The 21,175-nt window shown below is 41.8% G+C and overlaps 1 protein-coding gene across 1 annotated transcript in view; it reads left to right on the plus strand.

The window, feature by feature from the left end:
* The window catches only part of LOC104516895 (ecto-NOX disulfide-thiol exchanger 1-like), a gene marked incomplete at its 5' end in the record, with an annotated part of 64,015 nt that overhangs the window by 36,409 nt on the left and 6,431 nt on the right, over positions 1 to 21,175 (plus strand). Inside the window, 2 exons of the mRNA XM_010161388.1 lie at positions 4,638 to 4,694; positions 20,337 to 20,439. Coding sequence (XP_010159690.1) covers positions 4,638 to 4,694; positions 20,337 to 20,439 — 160 coding nt within the window. The remainder of the gene's footprint in view (positions 1 to 4,637; positions 4,695 to 20,336; positions 20,440 to 21,175) is intronic.

Genomic DNA, 21,175 nt, shown 5'->3' on the forward strand with positions numbered 1-21,175 from the left:
CCCCACCCCTCCCTTCTTCCCGGGCTCAGCTCTGCTCCCCATTTCTCTACCTCCTCCCCTGCAGCAGCACAGGGAGATGGGGAGTGGAGGCTGTGGTCAGTCCATCACACGCTGTCTCTGCTGCTCCTTCCTCCTCAGGGGAGGACTCCTCACACTCTGCCCCTGCTCCAGCGTGGGCTCCCTCCCACTGGAGACAGTCTTTCGTGAACTTCTCCAACATAAACCCTTCCCATGGACTGCAGTTCTTCACAAACTGCTCCAGCATGGGTCCCTCCCATGGGGTGCCATCCTTCAGGAGCAGCCTGCTTCAGCATGGGCTTCCCACAGGGTCACAGCCTCCTTTGGGGATCCCCCTGCTCTGGTGTGGGGTCTTCCCCAGGCTGCAGGGGCATAGCCGGCCTCACCATGGTCTGCACCACGGGCTGCTGGGGAATCTCTCTCTGCTCCGGTGCCTGGAGCACCTTCTGCCCCTCCTTCTCTACTGACCTTGGTGTCTACAGCAGTTGTTCCTCTTACATATTCTCACTCCCCTCCTCTCCTGTGGCACAGCAGTTTTTTTCCACCTTCTTAAACATGTTATCCCAGAGGTGATGCCACCATCACTGATTGGCTTGGCTATGGCCAGCAGTAGATCAGACACAGAGGAAGCTTCCAGCAGCTTCTCACAGAAGCCATCCCTGTAGCCCTCTCTGCTACCAAAACCTTGCCATGCAAACCCAATACATATATTTAGTGAAGTATTTTCAGTTTAAAGAGTGTGGGATCTGAATTGCTTAGATGGCAGAGATTCAAAATGCTGATTATTCTTATGTTCAAGATTTTCCTGCATGTATGTCTGAATATGTATGCAGACAGATTTATACATTTAATGTACATATTGGGAAAAGTGAATTATGCCTATTTCAGACTTTTTAATGCTCATCATGAAAACTGTGACATTGTTCCACATCTAACATTTCTCTGAACATATCAAGTGACAAATATATTCTAGAAACTAATAATTTAGATTCGGGGAAAAAAAGAAGATTTTATGCTCAGATACATGTTTTTAGCACTTATGGTTAGAAAGATAACCTTCTAAATGAGAGCTGATGCAAGACTGTGTTACACAAAATGTCATGAGGAAGAATGGATTTAGTAATGACAGAATCTTTATAAACACAGAATCTACCAGATCTCTTGAGTTAATTGCATCTCATTTACATTTTTACATGACATTCAAGGTATAACGCTATGAATATAAAAAAAAAGAAATTTCACAAAGTTATTTTATATCTTGGTAGCAATTAAATGCTGCAAAAATATATAGGAAGATCTTACAATGAAAGGCCCCAGCAGGGACCACCAGGGCAGACTCCTGAATCTCTGCAGACTCCTACTAATTGCGAATCAAATGTGCGCTCATGCTAGGCAGACAGATGAAACAGTAGCTGGAAGAAAGGCAGGATGGATCTGCATTTCCCTTGAGAATTAGCTCTGAAACATGCCTAAGGCCAAGACTGTAAGTAGCCAGAATTCCTAAGGAGCGCTACACAGCCACTGTGCTTCTCCAGCAACCCTGAATGAGTTCCAAAACTTTGCAGAACAGCAGAAGCTCTAGTAGTAATGACCCCCACTTGCCAAGGCTCACAGCTTTCCTTTACAAGCACCACAGCTCATCTGTGTGTTTTATCCACAATGGGTATTGAAAATCATCCAGCAGAGTCAAGTAAATATGAACATTTCTTTCAAAAATAAATAGCACCGGGCTCCTGCCTCAACTCCATGGCTTGATTTTCTGACACATTTGGTAAAATCTGCCTTTCCATCTCAAGCTGGCAGAGGGGTCCAGCCCAGCCTCACCACGGGCATGCTTGCACAGGGAAGTACAGCTGTGTCTGAGCACATCTGCTGGCTCAGCACATCTCGCCCTGATCCAGTTGCACCAACCCAGCTGCATCCAGGCTGGGATGGCCTCCTGGGAAAGGTCCCATTTGCTTGTGCACCATATTGCATTACTATAGCCAAAAGGCTTCTGGATCAGATCTGGCCCGTGGCCGCCAGCTCTCGTTGTCAGATTTAGTCCCAGTGGTTTAAGTCAGACCTAGCCCACTGTGGTATTAGACATATCAAAGTCTTCTGACTCCTCAACCCTTCTAATGTCCTTTCAAGCAGGCCCTTGGTTGTTGCTGGCACTAGTTCAGTGTGTTGCCTGAGCATGTTTTCTGCTGGTAACATCACACTTGCCCCTGACCTGTAACAGAGCCTCCCTAGGGAGTAAGGCAAGTCCTGGGTTTCCAATATTGTATATTTTTCTGAAGTTCCTATTCCAAAATTTCACTATTCAGGAAAAGAGAAGAATATAATTTAAATTTGAATTTGAAAAAATGGGTAAAAATGGAAAAAAATGGAAAAAAAGGGGTTTTACCCCTTCAGCCTGTGGGAATGCAGTTGTACACTTTCTACCCTCAGGTTTTCCACCATTATCTCCACCAGTTCACCTCCACCTCCTACTGCAGTGGTCCTAGTGTAGATGTGCATGCTAGCACCTTCTTGCCTGAGCTCTGGCATCCTTTACAGAGCATGGCAAACAATAGAGATGGAAAGGCTCAAGCATCCTGTCTGCATTACAGTTCAATTAAACGCTGGAGCAGTGACAGGGCAGTGATGGTGGGAAACCATGGTGGGGTGAAAGCCTGCCAGACCAATGTAGGCTAGAGGCTGAGCCCACTCTCCCATCAGACACGTGTGGCTCACGGGGGAGTGGTATGTCACCAGCAGAATGCATGTGGGGCATTGCCCAGGAAGCCAGCAGTCACCAAGGGGTGACAGCACTTTATCAGCCTGGAAAAGGGAAGGCGAAAGGTAAGTAATGAACAGCACTTCTCGAGCTCTCAGGACATGGCATTAGCGTGCAGAGCAGTTTTACATACCCGAGCGTGCTCTCCTGACCTCCTATTCAGATGAGTAATTCAGCTGAACTCTGCAGGACTGCTCACGTGAGGTGAATTTCTATAATGAAGAATTGGCAGAATCGGGAAACGGCTCTTTCGGACACACTGCGATGAAGAAATACCTGACTTTGGTGCTTGGCTGCAAGTAGCCATCTTGGCTTGTTCCGACCAGCCATCCTCACAGAGAGGTGGTTTCACAGGATGGTTGGTTTTTTTCAGTGCAGGAAAAACATGTAGCATTCATTGGAAATGCATCACCCTGCTGTCAGTATAAATTGCAGACTTTTTGAGGGTATTGAAGGATGAGCATCAGTGAATCGTACCAGGACACCTGATGAGTTTGCAGTCCCCAGCTATCCTTTGTACTGCTTTATCAGGGACTGCCGCCCCCTTCCTTCACCATCAGGACAGGTTTAGTGGCTTGAGCAGCAGTTCCTGACCTGCTGCGGTTTACAGCCCTGTATAATAAGGTACGCAGAGAACATGGCCTGCTTACCTTAACTGTCAGATTGGAAACTGTGGGAAGCTGGGAGCTGAATCACATGCAGTTCAGCTGTTGCTGCCACATGGCAATAGGATGGTGGAAGTAACCTACCACCTAGGGTGATAGTCTGCCAACGCTTCTGAGTCAGAAACCTTATCGAAACATAATAGTGTTCCACTTCACCTGGGTTTTAGGACTGTTGTCATTCAGGATCAGAGTTATATCATCAACAGTTGCACCAACCCCATCTTCTTTGGCAAAAATAAAGAATGCAGAAGAAAGTTCCCCATCTTTATTGTTCCACATCTCCCCCAACCCAGATATCTACTCTGAATTAAATTAGAATAAAAACATGACTCTTCAGAGTTTTAACTAAAGAGTAAATGGTTCTGGGCACTTCATTTAAGTGTACAGCCTCCATGGCTTATAGGTTCAGGAGAGCTGCGGTGTCTCCTCCTTTCTGTGTTTGCTCAATCACAGGATGAACGACGGAGTGTTTCACTGTGGCTCAAGACATGAGCTAGAACATTTCTTAAATCTCTTGGGAATGAATTTTACAATCCCCAGTGTAATCTTGGATTTTCCTCCAAAAGCTAATTCAAGATGAATAAAAATAAAGAAGTTTGGTACAGATGAGATATTTGAAATTGGCAACGTCTCCTCAGTTCTTCCTGCCACTGGTTAAATAAAAGAACTGTTCTGCTCCTCACCTCCTTTTCCGTCATACCCAGGAGCCATGTCAGTTATTTACATGCTTCCTCAGGAAGGAAACTTACAGTAGCACTTTGGCATCTTAAACAGCTCAAAATATATCATTCAAAACTAATCATTAGCAAAACACTATTTAGCTAGTGGCAACTTGCAAATATTGTAAAGTTTAAATTAATAGCAACGAGAATGGGAAATTAAATCATTTATTATTCTTGAGTGCCAATTCTGTACACTTTTTATGCCTTGAAACTACTTTCTAATCTTATTATTTAAAAAATAATGACCCAATCTTATTATTTTCTTTTTTTTTTTTTGCCAACCTATCAAGCCTAAAGTATGTTGGTTTCAAAATGGTTTGAGCAAGAACTCATTAGAATTATATGCTCCATCTGTTTTTCTCATTGGAAGCTTTATAAAATGCTCCTTCAAATAAATCAAAGATAACTGTGTGAAATACTTAAGTAATGTGCTTGTTTTGTTCTGTTTTGGTTTTTGTTTACTCTTTGCAGTTAAAAAGCGCCAAGGAATTAGCAGAAATCAATGGGCATGATGAATCTCAGGCAAATGTAGGTACAGCTATCCATGTATAGTTTTATCTGTATATATATATGCATGCATATGGTCTCAAATTTACTATTTATGTCTTAAAGCTGACAGAATAGCTGAATGATTTGCACATCAGGTTTGAAGTGACTGGTGGGTTGGTTTTTTTTCCTGAAGCCACAGGTTCAAATCCCTACAAACTTCATTTCGAGGTAGATAAATTGGGTTCCATGCAATTTACTTTGTAGGATTTATTTGGATGAGACTTTAACAACCAATGTCCTAGTTGCTGCATGTGGGTGTTAAAGATACCATGGAAACGACTGCAAGAGAAATGCTTTGCCTTAGTGTCCTGTCCAGGATTACTCAAGCTACAAAGTTATACCGTTTGTCTCTGTGGCTGCCACCTTGCAGCTGAGCAAGTCTGGCCATATTTCAGCTCTGAGGGAAGTGATTCATATACATGTGTATAATTTGAAAACAGTTCATTTGCTCAAGAGGACTAAATTAATTCATTGAGTCATTATTTTGTCCAAAATCGTTAAAGGACTTGTTAAGGTCATGTTTTTTAAAACCTGCTGCCAAAAAAATGCTCCTGTTATTCCCGTAATGATTGCAGTCAAAACAGCAATTCGGATAAGGGCAGAGAGAAAAAAGGAAAACTTTCCTGCTATGTTTGTCAGCCAAACCGTGCAGCTTTGCTCTTTGTCATAAACATATGAAAATTAAAACTGATTATATACGATATCCTAGTCCCAGCCAACAGAACTAGCAACAGCCTGAACACTAATACAGTTTAACATCTATTTTAGTCGATGTGTCTAATGGCACAGCCAGGAAAGCAGTTTTATTTTAAACCTGAATGTAAGGCTCAAATTTTATGAAATGTTTTGTGATAAGGAGATGTTGTCCTCTCTTTTTTAATCCTTTCCTGAATCTCATTCATTGCGGTCTGTTTCCGCAGTGAAGTCAATAGAGCCTCATAGCTCTCAGCATTTGGACAGGAGACATTCAATATTGTCTGATAGCTCCAACAAATCTGCAATTGCAGCCTGTCTGCACAGCGTCTCATTGTCCCTTTGAAAAATCCTGTTTGAAAACCAAAATAAAGACATTAATCCACTCATGATCTTCAAATGCTCACAGTTACCACCTAAAAACTTGTCTTTGTACAATGGCTGCTTGCAGGTTTCATAAAGGAGTTTAGAAATGTAAGACTTAGACACTTTCTAAAGGAACTTGCTTCCTCTCCAAAAAATGTGGATGAAACAGTGTTTTTCAAGATTGAAATGTTTTAAAGGAAAATTATTTTAATGCTTCAACTTTTATAATTCTGGCTTATATGTAACTGACTAAAACTGAAGGGCCTGAAAGTATTATTTTTATACAATATAATAGTTGAAATAGCATTAAAATGAAACATTTTAATCATGTAAAGAGGGTGTTTCATCATTCCCAGATATCTAAACCAAAATATTTCAGAATCTTTGATTAATGGTAAATTTTTCAAAATGTAATGCTTTGTTCCAGTTTGTGATTGCAGGGATTCTTTAAATGCCTGCATTTTCCATAAGATAGAAACTATTTTCAGCCCCTCTTTTCCATGAGCTCTTCCCATGATGATGTCAGAGCAATATTAGACTCCTAAGAAAAGAAGTCAATACTTAAATTAATGGTGAAGAGGGAAACCAGACAGGTACAATTATTGAGTCACAGTTGCAGCCATGTATTCAACAATTATGCCACCATGAAATCAGAGAAGGCATAGCAGCACAAATGGAAATAGAGAAATAGAGGGAAAGAATGGCTGTTAAAGCATTTGCTACAGTAATGAACTTTGTAAAGTGGAAGTCGAGGTACCTTTTAAACAATTGTCATTTATATCAAATATGTAGTGCTCAGGTGTTGTGCCTTGCAGGTTGTCTCTCCACATCTATTCTCAGCAGACTTCATGGTTGTTGCCTTTGGCCAGCATGAAAATCTGGGATGATCAAAGAGAAAAAGGCTTGGTGTCTCCTACGTGGTTGTTAGTGAACTGTGATGCATATAATGGGATTAGGACATATTTGTTACAGTTGACAGGTTGAATTCAGCAAATGAAATACCTTTACAGGCAGAACAATAGTGGGAGGTGTTGGTTAGGAAAAATGGCAACATATGTCTGTACGCTGAACACACAATCTAATCTTCACACTATGGCATATTTAGATTACTTACTCTGCAGAAAATCAGGCTCCTAGAAAGGACAGTAGAAACTTTAGGCACATTGCCTACACATCAAGAAATCCCATACTGTAATCTTAAAAAGGTTATTTCCTGCAGTCCTCTGGCTTTCTGCTGATGACACTGGTCTGCATCATATTTTAAATTAGAAAATATTGTTTCTTAAAATAAAAACTGGTCATATTTTTCCTAGCAAAAGCAGATACAGATCAAAATATATACTTAGACCTATCCTGGTGTGCCTTTTCTGTCATACCCAGGAGCCATATCAGTTATTTAGATGCTTCCTCAGGAAGGAAACCTACAGTAGCACTTTGGCATCTTGAACAGCTCAAAATGTATATGCCTTCTACATTTCCATTATGTGGGACCATCCTGAAAGGGAAAGAAGTATCTGGACACCTTTGAAAAAAGAAAAACATCCCTCCTGAAATGTGCCAAAACTATAAAGGAGTCATTCTTCATTTTATTGTTTTGTTTTTGCAGAATAATTGAGCACAGCTAACTAAGAGGCTGGAGCAATTGCTATGTTACCTTTCATGCCATAGCAGTTCACACACAAACCTGGAGAGGGTAAAAACCTGAAATTCTAGTGTGTTGCCAGTACGTCTGTAATTTTCAGAAAGCAAATCATCTTACAAGGCTCTGTAAAGTCATCAGGGTGTTTCATGAGTGACTTGCAAGGTACATGCAGTAATATTTGTTATGGCTGTTGATGCTTCCCAGCTATACTCTGTGGCAGGAAAGGCCAAATGTCAGGCTCAAGCAGTACATAGAGCCCAGGATCCTGGCCTGGTGTTAACAGAGACTTCAACACCCAGGACTGCCAGAGGTGCTGTCAGTGAGCATTCATTTCCTTCAGCCCCACAGGAAAAGATTGCTTTTTGCTTCTAATCTGCTCCCCACCCCCCACCCCCCTTTAATTTCCTCTTTATTGCTGCATATAATGATAATTTAATTCACATCTCTGTCTTAAGAGAAAATAATGGCCAATGGACAATTATCATTTCAGAGATAATCCTCTTGCAGGATGTTCCCAGATTCTTGGGACCTGATTAGTCCCAATGTGAAAAAAAAAAAAATCTTGCCTGGGAAGTGTGCTCCAATAAAGAGCATTTTGCAAACTGAAAATGCTAATCAAATGTTTGGTGTCTAACTCTATAAAGGCAATTTATTCTTCTGCTGTTTCTCTGAGTGCAGTGGCTTTCTGTGAAGCCTCTTGTATATAGGTTAATTCTGTGTTTTGATCAAAGATGTCCTTTTGCTTACTGCTGAGTTCAGTATACACAGGGCACAGGCATGCATAGTTATATAGCCTTGGTGAATATATCCCTATTTTGGAGGTGGGAAGTTTAACATCCATGCTGTCCATCCATTGTTAACAGAGAAAGGGAGACTTTTTACACAAGCCTCATTTTAGAAGTATGCAGTGATCTTTTTCCGGGAGTTTGGTGCTCTCCCCTGATGGCTATCTGCCTTCCTCAGATGGAAGGTAGCTCCTGTGAGTAACTCCTATCCTTTGTAAAAGTGCCATAGAATGGTAGTCAGGAGTATCAGTCCTCCAAGTTCAGACCAAAGCAAGATGGATCGTGGTTGCAGAAGCATTTTGAATGCCCAGATTGCAATCTCATGGTAAAGTCCTGACTCTGTTGAAGTCAATAATTAAATTCCCATCAGGTTAAAAAGCCAGGATTTCACCGAAAGTCTCTAGGGTGGCTTCATTATCACCAAGGTATAATCAAATTAATATATTTCAGAGAGTGAAACTGATTTCACCACAACTTTTTTTACCAGCTTTTTGCTCTGTTTGAGTTTCATTGTTTGAACAAAGTAATGGCTTTGACCTCATTCATCTGTCTGCCTCCAGTTAGCAACTCCAGCAGCTTGGACACAATATTCTGTGGGTTTTTCTCCAGACGTGAAATCAATAATATTAAGTAGGGATACATTTTTCCATTTGAATGCTTGAAGCTGTTACCAGAGCATTTATCAAGTTCATCCAAGCATCTTACATTTGCTGCTGATTCTTCCTTTAATTTTTTCCCCTCTGTATTCGGTTTTCAAGCAGTTACCAGATGAATCCTGGTTCTGAGGAGGAGTATACCCAGGGTGAAGTATTTCAACTGTTTTACTAAATTGCTCACTTTACGCTACACTGAAAGTGATTCTATTCCTAACTACACCTTAGTGTTCTCTTTTCACATAGTGTGGTTAATCACTGATGATCTTTACCAAAGACAAGTAAAGACAGCTCTTAATCGAGGCTCATATTTGCAACAAACCGGGCAAAGATTTAAAAAGCAAACCCCATTCAACTTTTGGAGAAGTATGTAATTCCATCAAATTCTGAGTTCCATTCTTATTCCATTCCATTATGCAAACCTTTAATAGAAGATTTTTCCAAGGGTACCTGCTGTGAACGTCCCATGTCAGTGTATGTGTTAGTACACACTAGGATGGGGCACCTCGGTGCTGTGTGACTGCTCCATATCAAGCCAGGGGAGATGAAAAGGTCCTTTGAACACAGGGAGAGGAGAAGGAGCTAGAAGAGCGCAAGGCCTGCTCAAATCATCCCAGTGGTTTGGGAGTATGGGACAAAAGTTGGCTGCTTTTATTGATGAAGATCCCAAGTGATTGCTGATGCTTTTGCTTCACTCCCTTGTGAGTGCAACAGCCATTTCCTGGCTAATCCCCTTTCAAAAGACTTGCTCTTTGCAGAAGAACACAGGCTTATGATAAAAATAACGTGCTCTACGTGACTAATATAAAAGCAATTTGGCCCTAAGTTATAGGCCAGAAAACCCCAGTGTAGGGCTTGCAGACATCAGGAAATGTGTGTTTCTTTTCTACCTGAGCTTTCTGGGTTCCTGGGACTCGTAAGCTGTGAACCTCAACCTCCACAAACTGACATGAGGCAGGGAGTAGCAGCCTTGGCTTGGCTGGGGTCCTCTGGCCTTGCAGCAGGCATTTCAGGAGCATAAGGGAGCAGATGGGTGCTGCAAAAAGTGAGGTGATGACAGCTGGGTGCGTTTGAGGGTAGGGAGAGGTTGCTGGCAGCCTTGCAGTACCCAAGAGCTCAAGGGTTACGTCCCTTGCTGGGGATGACAGAAGTTGGGGTTTGCTTCTCTCCTCCACCTGAGAAGGTTCAAAGCTGCATTTCCTGAGAAGAACGTGAACTACATGTGCTCTCCAGCCCCTCTGTTGTCACTGCTCCTCTTTGCAAGATTGTATTTGGGCATCTAGTTCATTTAACAAACAAGGTTAGTTGTCTAAAGAGAACAAGAAAGATTAATGGTGCAGTGCAAGGATGAGTATAGCCCCTTGATGAGACACGTGTGAGGTTTGGTTTCTCATCGTAGGTGTGTTATGTTGTTAGAAGAAGGTGCAAGAACCCTGGACCCTGACTGGAGCGAGGTGTAAAGACCCTGAGGAATACAGACACCCATGTACTGTCTGTATTCAGGTTCTTCTGTCCTGGTGGGACCAGGACCAGCGGGTGAGGAGTGGGTGTGCCTCTCTACTCCCTGCCTTTTCCATTCCAGGTGTTTATTTGTAGCCCTACCATCACTCATTTGTTCTCATTTCCTTCAATTTAAGGCATGTGGAGTATGATAAATTCTAGCAGCTATGACCGTTCGCAGATTAGCAGCTTTCCTACTTGCCACGTCAGGCATGAGGAATGACCACCTCATTAATTTAATGCCATGAGGCCTGAAAAATAACACAAGTTTAACTGGCTATTTAGGATCATGTTGTCAAAGAGGCTGCTCAACCTTCAGAAGTTCTTAAACATGGATAGATCAAGTCCCCCTGAGGTCCCCACTTTGCCACCCCAGCCCTCATTCAGCACATTAGAGGACAGCTATAGAGTTTCATTAGCATGGTGCAGATCTCTCTGCTGGCTCAATCACAGTCCCTGTGGTTTCAGCCACGATCTAACCCTACAAAGTCCAAATGGCTACAGCAGACCAGAGGTATATTCTGACACGGACTGTGCTACCTGAAGCAGATCTGGGCTGTAGCAATAACCCCTTTGTTAATGTGCAGCAAGAAATCGTATCACTTCCCTTGTCCTTAATTAGAAGTGCCAAAGTGGCATTGTAACTTGGCTTTTGACTGGAGTGAATTCCCATCATCTGAGGGAGGAGAAGGGAGAACTCTGAGACACAATGATAAAACCCATTCAGCCACCCACTCAACAAATCACAAAAAGTTTTTTAACTTTAAATTTCATGATCTCCACAGGGAGACAGTTCTTCAATGCCCAGAGCTACCTGACATTTTAATAATATCTGATCATTATGTGCAGCCTTTCATCCCAAAGCATTTTCCCTGAATATTTATACTGCACACATATACAGGAGTCATCCCATCATTTCTAGTGAGGAATAACATTCAGCCTTATACATATGCAGCTGTGTGCTTAACCCACACAGTGTACAAGGCAGATTGGATTGTCAGAGCACTCAGCCTCCCCCACAACCACCTGAAGGATGACGGGCCACCTCTGCTTCTGCCACAAGCCTGCTACTGCAGTCTTGGGGTTTGTACATCACATTCACACACCCCCAACCCTCTAAAGTACTTCAAGACGAAAGGCAGGAAAAAGTGACAGAGGAGAGAAAGGAACTTTATTATCCCCTTGAAAGAAGAGTTCATGATCCTAATCAAGATCCAAACCTAAGGAATGAGAGCTCCAAAATGTTTGTTTCAAGTGCTTTTCATATATTCAGATGTGGAGATTCCTGTGAAGATGGGGGTTGCCCCGAGTTTTCAGATACTTAAAATTGGTATCTTTCAAAACAAAATCCTTGCTGAAAGACATTCACTCTCATAAAACATTTAAGGTTGTTTTTTCCCCCAATTACTTCCTTTTATTTCAACAAAGACATTTTCAAAACAATTCTACACATCCCAGAAGGGAAAAGAATTGCCTTTTTGTTCTCCCACCAGAATTTTTTTTTAGAAGCACATCATCCTGGAGGATATTGCTAGAGCAGTATTTGTCTTAAAGTCCATTTGGAAGGACTTTCACACTTTCTCAGTCTCAAGCAAACATGAAGTATCCCCTCCTACAATCACTTCAGCAGAGCTGGTGGGTAGGCAATGCTTTCGTTCAGCCAACCATTGGTTTGCTGCAATGACAATTTTCAAAATGACAATTACCTTTTCCCTTGCAAAACAACCACCTTCACATGATATAAAACATCTGTGTTAAGTCATCAGGAACCTACACATAAATCCAGCTTTAGAAAATGAAGCAACCTGATCATACTTTTGAAAATAAGCATGAAGCAATATTAGTCATCCGTATTTTGCATATGTACATTCCCATAAAATAGATGTGCTCAAATACAATGAGAACAATATAAAGAGATAGTTTCAACGAGAAAAGCATTTTCGGATTATTGCTAGTTGCCTAAACTCAGCAGGTGAAAGTTATAATAGTAAAAGGTTTGTAATGAAAAAGTTAAAAGCATCTCTCTGGCAAATGGATTGGAAAAATAGGATGTCAAGAGCACCATAATACAATTAATCTTCACTCCTGAAAACACTTCTATCATGTAGGATAAATCAGGCAAACTAATCTTGGATGCATAGAGGTGTGTGTGAAGTGCTTTGTTTGCTAGGTCTTATATTCGTTGTTCTAATTTTTCTTCATTTTTGTTCCTATAATTTTAATGTCAGATAATTTTTCAACCCAGTTGTCAACTGTTTATTTGTTAACATCAGTGCACTTTTAAATTTATGGTTCTGGTAAATTCTCTATTAGCGTGCTGTAAAAGTAAATCTCTGTATTAGTGTATTTTAAAAGTAATTACAATGCGCTGTGGCTTACAAAACCAACACTGGTTTCTTGCATAGCACGAAATAAGTGATAAAGTTTAGGCTTGATCTGAATGAAAAGGTGACACCTGGCCTGTATCATTTCTAATGATAGAGCAGTCACAAACAAAAACTGTCACAACATTCACCAGCAGTGTAGAATATGGCCAGTACGTACTTCTGCATCACTAGGTAGCTAATAGAAGGAGAAGGATCTTTTGAGACTCTGGGAAAAAACAACACTGAAAAACAAGGGGGTTTTAACTGTAACAGTGACCTGGTACTAACTCTAAAAATAACACAGGCTGCTTGGGAGAGCTCTGGTTTTGGGCAGACGGTTGGATGCCTTATTCCTTGCCTTGTTCTTTTTATATGTGATGCAATACTGTAATTTGTTGCTGTAAACTGTGTTATCCCAGTACACATAGAAAAGGCCAAGATGTCTACATATAGGCAGTGTGTCAGCAAGGCCACTTAATGTCAACCACCTTACTAAAATCAACTATTAGGATGTGAGGAATCAGGACTGTGCAAAATATAAGATTATTAGGAAGTAGTTAATTTGCTAGGAAAAGATCAATGCATTTTTAGCAATAAAAGAATTATATTAATCAAAGATTGTGAGCAATTTTCTAATCATTAAGGTATTAATAGAGGAGTAGTCAACAGAGAGTCAAAAACATTCACTGTGAGAGGACATGCTGAAAGAAGGGCTGTGTAACATACACCACGTTCCTGGAGAATTTTGAAGTACTTTCAGAGTTCAAACACTCAACCACATTTCCACACATCACAGCACAGTGCCATAGCAGCCCAGGTAGGGAAACAGGCTCCAAAAGGAAGAATAAATCCATTTGGCCCAAACTAAGCATTGCTGCTGTCAGAAGTTGCTGAATCCTGCAACCTGACAGAGGCAGGGTGGTCGTAGCTCCATGCGACCGACCTGCAGCGAGGCTGAGCACGTATTGCCCACAGCACACGTGTATACAACACATGGATCACATGCATACATATACACATGGCCAGCCACGCAGATCAACACAAACTCAGCATTCATAAACACAAACAGCACTGATGGCCTCATCTTGCTCTGCTTTATGGCTGATCAGGATGAAGGTTCATTAGTGGGAAATACATATTCAGACTTACACACATATACCTTCCCCTACATCCTATAGTAAGTCCTGTACCCCTATAGGCATTGCCCCCCTCAGTCTGTAAGGTGATCCAGAGAGCATTTCCATTTACTGGTCTTGATAGGTGTGTCACGCTCAAGCCCTGGGGCTGATGCTTTTCTGTGAGGGCCCTGGGACCGGGGGATTCTCTTTTCTCTGATCAGGTTATCAGGCTTTCCTCATCTGTGATGGTACCTCTGTTGTTTGTGCTTGTGGAGAGAAGATTTTAATCACAAGTTTCAGGAGGAAGCAGCAAGTAATGGTGGTTGGAAAATCCCATCTGCAGGGGACGGGGACATCCGTTGATGACACGTCCCACATGTTGTTTCATAAGGGTGCAGAACTGGGATGTTACAGAGAAACTGCTGAGGCTTATCCAATCCAGCCATTGGACCATTACTCCTTGTTGCACATCCATGAGCTCTGACCCCGCAGCTGCTCCTGCTTTGAGCAGAAGGTTGGACTAGGGACCTCCCAAGGTCACCTGAGCGATTTTTCGGTTCTGTGATCATCTGTGTCACAATCACTGTGAGTGTACTCACATTTGTAAGGAAATTTGATTTAAGTTAAACTTAAGTAAGCTCTGTCATTGTAGTTCAGCTCAACCGGGGTTGGATAATTTTTGTACTCACCATAGGTAAGAACAGAGACAAGGACAGCAGCCCATTCTCAACTGACAACCCTGTTAAGCTGTGGGAAGTTGTCATGTACCTCAACCTTGCCTGTCCCCATACCTTTGAGATTCCTGGCTTGACGTGCATTGAAACTATTGCAAAGTCTCCATTCACTTGATTGGGAATTGAATTAGGGTCCACTCAGGTTAAAACGCCAAGATTAAATTTTCAGATGTGGGTCTGAAGTACATTTAAAGAATGACCAGCAAAGCAAACACACCTATACCAGATTTTAAGAGATCCCTAGGTAAATGAAAAAAAAATTAAAAACATGAGGTCTTCATGTTGCAGGCCATTTTCTACCCATGTTTCAAGTAGAACTGTCAGACCTGCCTGGCTGTCAATACGCAGTTTGGGCAAGCAGATGTGGAGTCTAAGCCCAGTTTTGTGGTCTTGGAACAGGTACACATATGCTTTTCAAGAGCCTAAGGGCTGTAGATTTGGTATTACATGTGAATGGTAATTTCTTCTATCAAAATCATAAAATTGCCTTTTCTTTTCAAGCTTACAGCATCTCTCTGTCCTGCTGTTAATAGCCTGCAAGATTTTTGCTTATGTTTCAGATATATAGTTTTTTCTCCTCCTACTCGTTTTCTCTCATAAATCCCCTGGCTGATGAGAGTGTGGTGTATCTCTTACATCTAACAACATTCAGCAGTTGCTCTGTCATATGCCTGCTGTGTCCAACATCTAGTCTTTCCTCCTTCTGTTACTGTTTTAATGCCTCAGACAATTAGCTTTGTACATATAGTACAAATGCCAACATATCCTGCAAACTACTCCAGAGTCTGGTAGGATTTTTTTTTTTTTACTGTGTCTTTTAGAAAGTATAATATTATTTTTACCCCCTCACCACAAAATTCTGCAGAATACCGTATATTAAAAAAAAAGGAAGTGAGGTCTTTGAATATAATATGCAAGCGGTCACCATTCCCCCTAGATTGAAAGGTAATCATCAAATATTTGGATTACCCAGATAGCAGAGGGAGTATTTCAGCTCTTTGGATATTTGTCCTTTGCATCCTGATCACATGCCAGGTGTCTTTAATGTCACATTCATTAAATCCCACGTTCTACCTTTCAAACACAGTCCTGAACAACGGGTGATAAGGAACTGTGGAAGGAGTAGTCTCCAGGTAGGGCAGCTACTGTTCAAGCCCTGCTCAGCTCTTGGCCAGTATTTATGGGGAATAGCAAGTCCTCATTCCTCCCATTTTTAGGGATGCTGGAAAGCATATATTTTCAGAATCACAGTACTTTTTAGGCTAAAGAGAACCCTTTTCACTAAAGAGAGAAGCCCCAGGCAAGAGCAGACATTTTATATTCTGTTTGCCTTTTTTGCACTGATGCAAGTCTGGCTTGTAGATGATGCGTAATGTCTGGATTGAGAAATTTTTATTTATTATCATACTGTCCTACAGGGGGAAAAAAGAAGACAATGGAGGACTGAAAGACCCAAGTCATCCAGCCTAAATATCTGTGTCTTTCTGATCTACTAGTCCCCCTGGAGTACAGAGCTAGCCTTTGCTCTTGCAGTACCTGCAACTATCACCTGCAGAAAGTCACCACATCTCTTCCACTCTTCAGGGCTCCGGTGTCTCTCCCTGGCATATGCAGCTCTCTCAGGAGTCACACTCCTCTTTGCTGTGTCTACAGCGTGGAGCCTAGCCACTCTGTAGAGCACCATGGTGTACAGTGAGACCAGGCACCTTTTGGAACATTCCACTTGCCCATGCCTTTTGCATTTGCTTCCAAAAGAAGCCAGGGTACATGAGAGAATGACACAAACCCAGCCTCTTTCCCACCTTATGGCCAGGATATGGCTACATCCATGTGCGAGAACAGCCATGTACAATTCTCCACAGCCATCAGCACTGTGGCAGTGGTGGTGTCAGAGGTCTGTCTGTGGAACTGAATAGTCTGCATGATAAAATTGTTACTATGCCATCCTCTGTTTCATCCGGCAAGTCTTTCTGAAAGTTTTCCAGGAAGAGTCTCTCTTTCCCAGAAGCCCCAAATCAAAATGCTGGTCCCAAAGGTTGTCTGCAAGCTCACAGGTTTTGTCAAGTACATGAGGGAAATCCATGTCTTTTCATCATCTGATGAAGGGTGGCAGAGTCATTTGCAGGGAAAAGCTCCAAGCTGGCAATGGTGAGAGCATCACACAGAACGGTTGCATTCATGCTGAGCAGCTCTGGAGCTGCCATCATCGAATTGAGGCTCCATGTTCTCCAACACCTGATGTTATTTGTGAGTAATGAATAAGGTCAAGTCCTTAATGATGTCCAGGTGTGATTTAACCTGGATTAAGCCTTGCACATACTTTATTTAGTTTTTGCAAGGTCAGTTTGCTTCTAATAAGTACTGGTTTTGCACATGCTCAGCTGTGTTCTTGTCCTTTAATGCAGTAACTGACAGATGGTAGCAAAATATTCCTTTTATAATGAAACCTGCTGAAGGAGACTGCTTAGGGCCTTAGAAAATATAATTTGCCAAATAAAGGATGGTCTCCAGGAAAGAAAGGAAATACTGTAATGTAATATATATTAAACAATTTTCCTCAGGCATCTGGTGATCAGTAGCTTTTCCTCATGTCACAGAGGTGACCTAACTGTTTGTTTCCAATTACTTATTGCCTCATTCACCTTTGTACTCTTAAAAGTCTTGTTTCTGTGGGTTGGCATAAGTACTGCTTCTAAAAATATGCAAATTAACTGCGTGAGGATTTGTTGTAGAGGCTTCACAGGTACCAGATTTGTATCTGCAGTGTGTAGTCAGATACTTAAGGTTTTCTCTTACACTATAATTAGCCTGGTTTCTGGGTTCCATTTTTTAGACTCAATTATGCCCTTTTCTATTAGATCACTATTAATTTCTAGCAACCTTGAGTCCTTTATGTGACCATGCTCCCCCTAGATTTTCTCATGGCTTGTGCGAGCTTATTTTGGCAGCTGAATACATCAGAGTTGTCTAATTTTTCATCTTCTGTGAGGCAGGCAGTTTTGGAGGGCAGAAATCTCTCCTTTTCAAACCTTCGAGAATCTGCAACGTTCTGCTAAAGCCAGGGCTTTGCTGAGTAGCTATATTTGCCACTCTCAGTTTCCTCAGGCTCCCCCATAACCGATTTTTTACTCTTTTATCCTCTGTACCAACACACAGTTAAGGAAGACTTGATGTGACTTCCTTAAGCATCCGTTTACACTGTCCTATAAATCATACAAAATGTTCTGCACAGACTCAAATCTAGGCATTAAATGAGGATCCATCTGTTCGTTGCTCCCAATGGGAATATAGTTTCTTTCTCTGCATCACTGCTTGACAAAACTTCTAATCCCATCTGAAACTGCTGGTGTGCTGTGTTTGGGGCCTGTTATATCAAATACACATCTCTGCTCTCTCCTTCCCCTCTCTGGAATTGTTATTTTTAGACTGCTTTTCTCTCAGTGATGGAGTCAAAAGTTACATCTTAACCTATACAAGCTCTGGTGGCATATGCTGCTCTGCTCTTCTGCTGCAATATCATGAAATCTGTCATCCAGCTCTGTTCTTCTGATCTGTAACCCCCTTGCCATTACTGCCCTGATGGAGAACTTCACACGAACACTTCTCTTATTTCTGTTTCTTGCCTGAGTTTTCTTTCTCAGATGTCATGGCCAGCAGTAGATGGGTATTTGCATTAGCCTTTGGCTGTATCAGGAGGGGAATCAGCAGTACTGGACAGCTTAGAGCACACTCCTGCTGCTATAATGTGCCCTGTGCATTACAACACTACAGGAGAGTTAGTGTCACGGTGATGTAGCTGCCAGAGCGCTCAGCCACACCATTATTTTAAGAAGGGGTCACTGCAACTCTTGAAGACTCTCTCCTACCCGTAGGTGTCTACGTCTGTGCTGTAAGTTTCCCTTTTCAGCCAATGAGGAAAATAAAACAGGCCCTTCTAAGGTCCCATTTATTTCAACCTAAAGTAAATAACTAACGTAAACAATACATGAATAAAAAGTTATTTCATTTCTACTGACTAAAAAGGCAGCGTAGGCTGACTAGCTTACATGTACACGACTTCACCTAGATCTCTGGCCAGGAGATATACACCCACAGAGTGGCCGGGGTTGGCCACTACAACTTCAGCAAACCAGAGGTGACCCAGTGCATCTCACTCCTCCTTCACTATGGGCTGAGGTCTGTCAGAGCCCTTTGTTGTTGGGGGCTAAGGATACACCTGTGTGCGTATGTCGCTCAAATTCACGTACAGTTTCTTAGCTGACGCACGGCAACTTGTCCCTTTTCGCAACGCGAGGGAACCTTTGAACCCATGATGCATCTGAGACATCAGGCCCTGTGTGTGGGGCAGGTGCTCCTTGGAGCCAGCCTGTGAAGAGCAGAGAGTACATCACTGGGAGGTTATTTTTGTGGTGTTGTTTTGGTTTGGTTTTTTTTTTAATTGAGAATGAGGAAGTGCCTGATTCTTTTTACCTGTCTCACGGATTGTGAAGACTTGACTCATCTATAAGGAGGCACATTTGACATATTTTGGAGGTTTTGCCTTTTTTTAGCATAGATCATTCACACCTCCAGAATGCCCTAGAGTGACTGAAGCCCAGTGTCTCTGTTTTATTGCCAAAAATGCTTGCCAAAAATTCGGCATCACCCCAAGTAACTGTTTTAGATGAGCCACATCATTACACTGAATAGTGCAAATTTTCTTGCATTTAAGGCTGCCCAGACCCATGCAATCTCCAGCTGCTTACCTTGACTCCCCCAGCCAGAACAAGAGCACCGTTCCTGCACGGTCCCACCTCACACTGCCGTATCTCCAGCTCCATACTCTCTGCCTCCGAGGTTTTGCATGGAAGTGCTGAGCATTTCACAGAGCAGATGCAGCAGCATGAGTCACTCACCAAGGAACGCGTTCCTGCATATCAGTTGCTCCATGGAAACAGCCCATGTATATGCTTGAATGTTGTGCAATGCACTTTGAGGCCACTTACATGCCTCTGAAATGGAGATAATTTGTTTACTTCACCTATACCCAGGAGAAAAGCAATCTGTGTCACACAACTGCCTGGGTACTTCTGATGGGGCATCTAACATGGTAGCTTGACTGAGGTTTGGATGGTTCAGGTCACCTGATTGCAGAGAAAGGAGCTCAAAGGAGGAGCCTTGACTCATTTACCCTTAAGGCTGGCTCTCTTTAACTCCTCAAAACAAGGTAGCTGTATGTAAACTGCCTGTTAGATATAGTCCCTGAAATGTGCTGATCCCCAAAATGTGCCAGAAACTGTTTGGGACAGGGGCCAACACCATGCCAGACACTGGTTGCAGGGTGTAACAGGGTAGGTGATTGTGCTCTAGTAGCTAGAAACATTGCTAGAGACTAGGGAATTTACTCTTACAGCTGTAGCTGATTGTTTCTATCCATGTTCCCTGGAGGCAGTCTTTGTTTACAGCTTTAATAGGTGGAAAATGTGAGGGTTTTGACCATCCCCACACTTTATGGCTCATCTTTCAAGCTGTTATAATGAAGAAGCACTAGCAACAAAGTTATTACTTATTCCACAAGCAAAATTTCTCTTGGCAGCTCTTGGTGTATAGGTACTTCAAAAGTGTCTTAATATTCTGCAAACAAATCAATTATTTATAATTGTCTTGTCTTTAGATGTGAATTAAAGTAATGACCTTTTTTTGTAGAGTTGAAAAGAAGCAGGCAGGTTTAATTGAAGCAAATGAAAACTACATGACCACCTGTTTTGTTTTTTAAACTTTATAGGAAATCAATGTATTGACAGTAGCATTGGTCAACCAAGACAGAGAAAAAAATTCAGAGAAACGAAGCCCAGGTCTAAAATCAGAGAAAGAGGCACTATTAATAGGTAAGATAATCCCAGAGAAGATTTCTGAGAACAAAATGCTTTTTAACAAGTTTTTGTTTTGCATATGTCTTTACATGCATCTTTGTGTTAATAAAAGTTAAAAAAAAAAAAAATTAAATTTTTCATCTATATTCATAATGGCTTTTATTAAGAGAAAAGTACCTTTCCCTTCTGAAAAAATTAAAGGATTGCAGGTATGAAGAAAATTGCAGGATCTGCATTTAGACTTGCAGCATGAATCTATTAAGACTTTATTTAGTCGGGGTTTAGCAAGCTAGAATTGTATAACTTGTTGTCTGATTATTACACAAAATGATGAAGGAGAAGAGGGTGGAAATAATACTAGCAAACTGCGAAGCAAAAAAACATGTATACTGGATGTATTAAGCAACCAGATTTATGCTTTTGACATTAGGTCAGGGAATTAGCAATATGAATATTTATAAAGAATACTATAAGGACTGTCATATCCTTTACCTAGAATAAAATCTTTAAAATAAACTCTTTAAGAATGCCTGAAAGCTAAAGCTTATAGGCACTGGGCCAGCGAACTGGTACCCAGCGTTCAGCCACAGAGGAATACTGGCTGTACCCATGCAACCCTTGGAGGGTACATGCCCCATTTATATCCATGCATGTTTTGCATTTGGTTTCAGTGGGACAGGTTTTCATGGAGCCTAAAGGCCCAGGGTCCAAAGGGCTTCCTATGGCACAGTAGCCATTCGAAGGAATGCTG

Source organism: Eurypyga helias, unplaced genomic scaffold (assembly GCF_000690775.1).
Source record: "Eurypyga helias isolate BGI_N326 unplaced genomic scaffold, ASM69077v1 scaffold11, whole genome shotgun sequence".
In the NCBI taxonomy this organism is placed as follows: Eukaryota; Metazoa; Chordata; class Aves; order Eurypygiformes; family Eurypygidae; genus Eurypyga; species Eurypyga helias.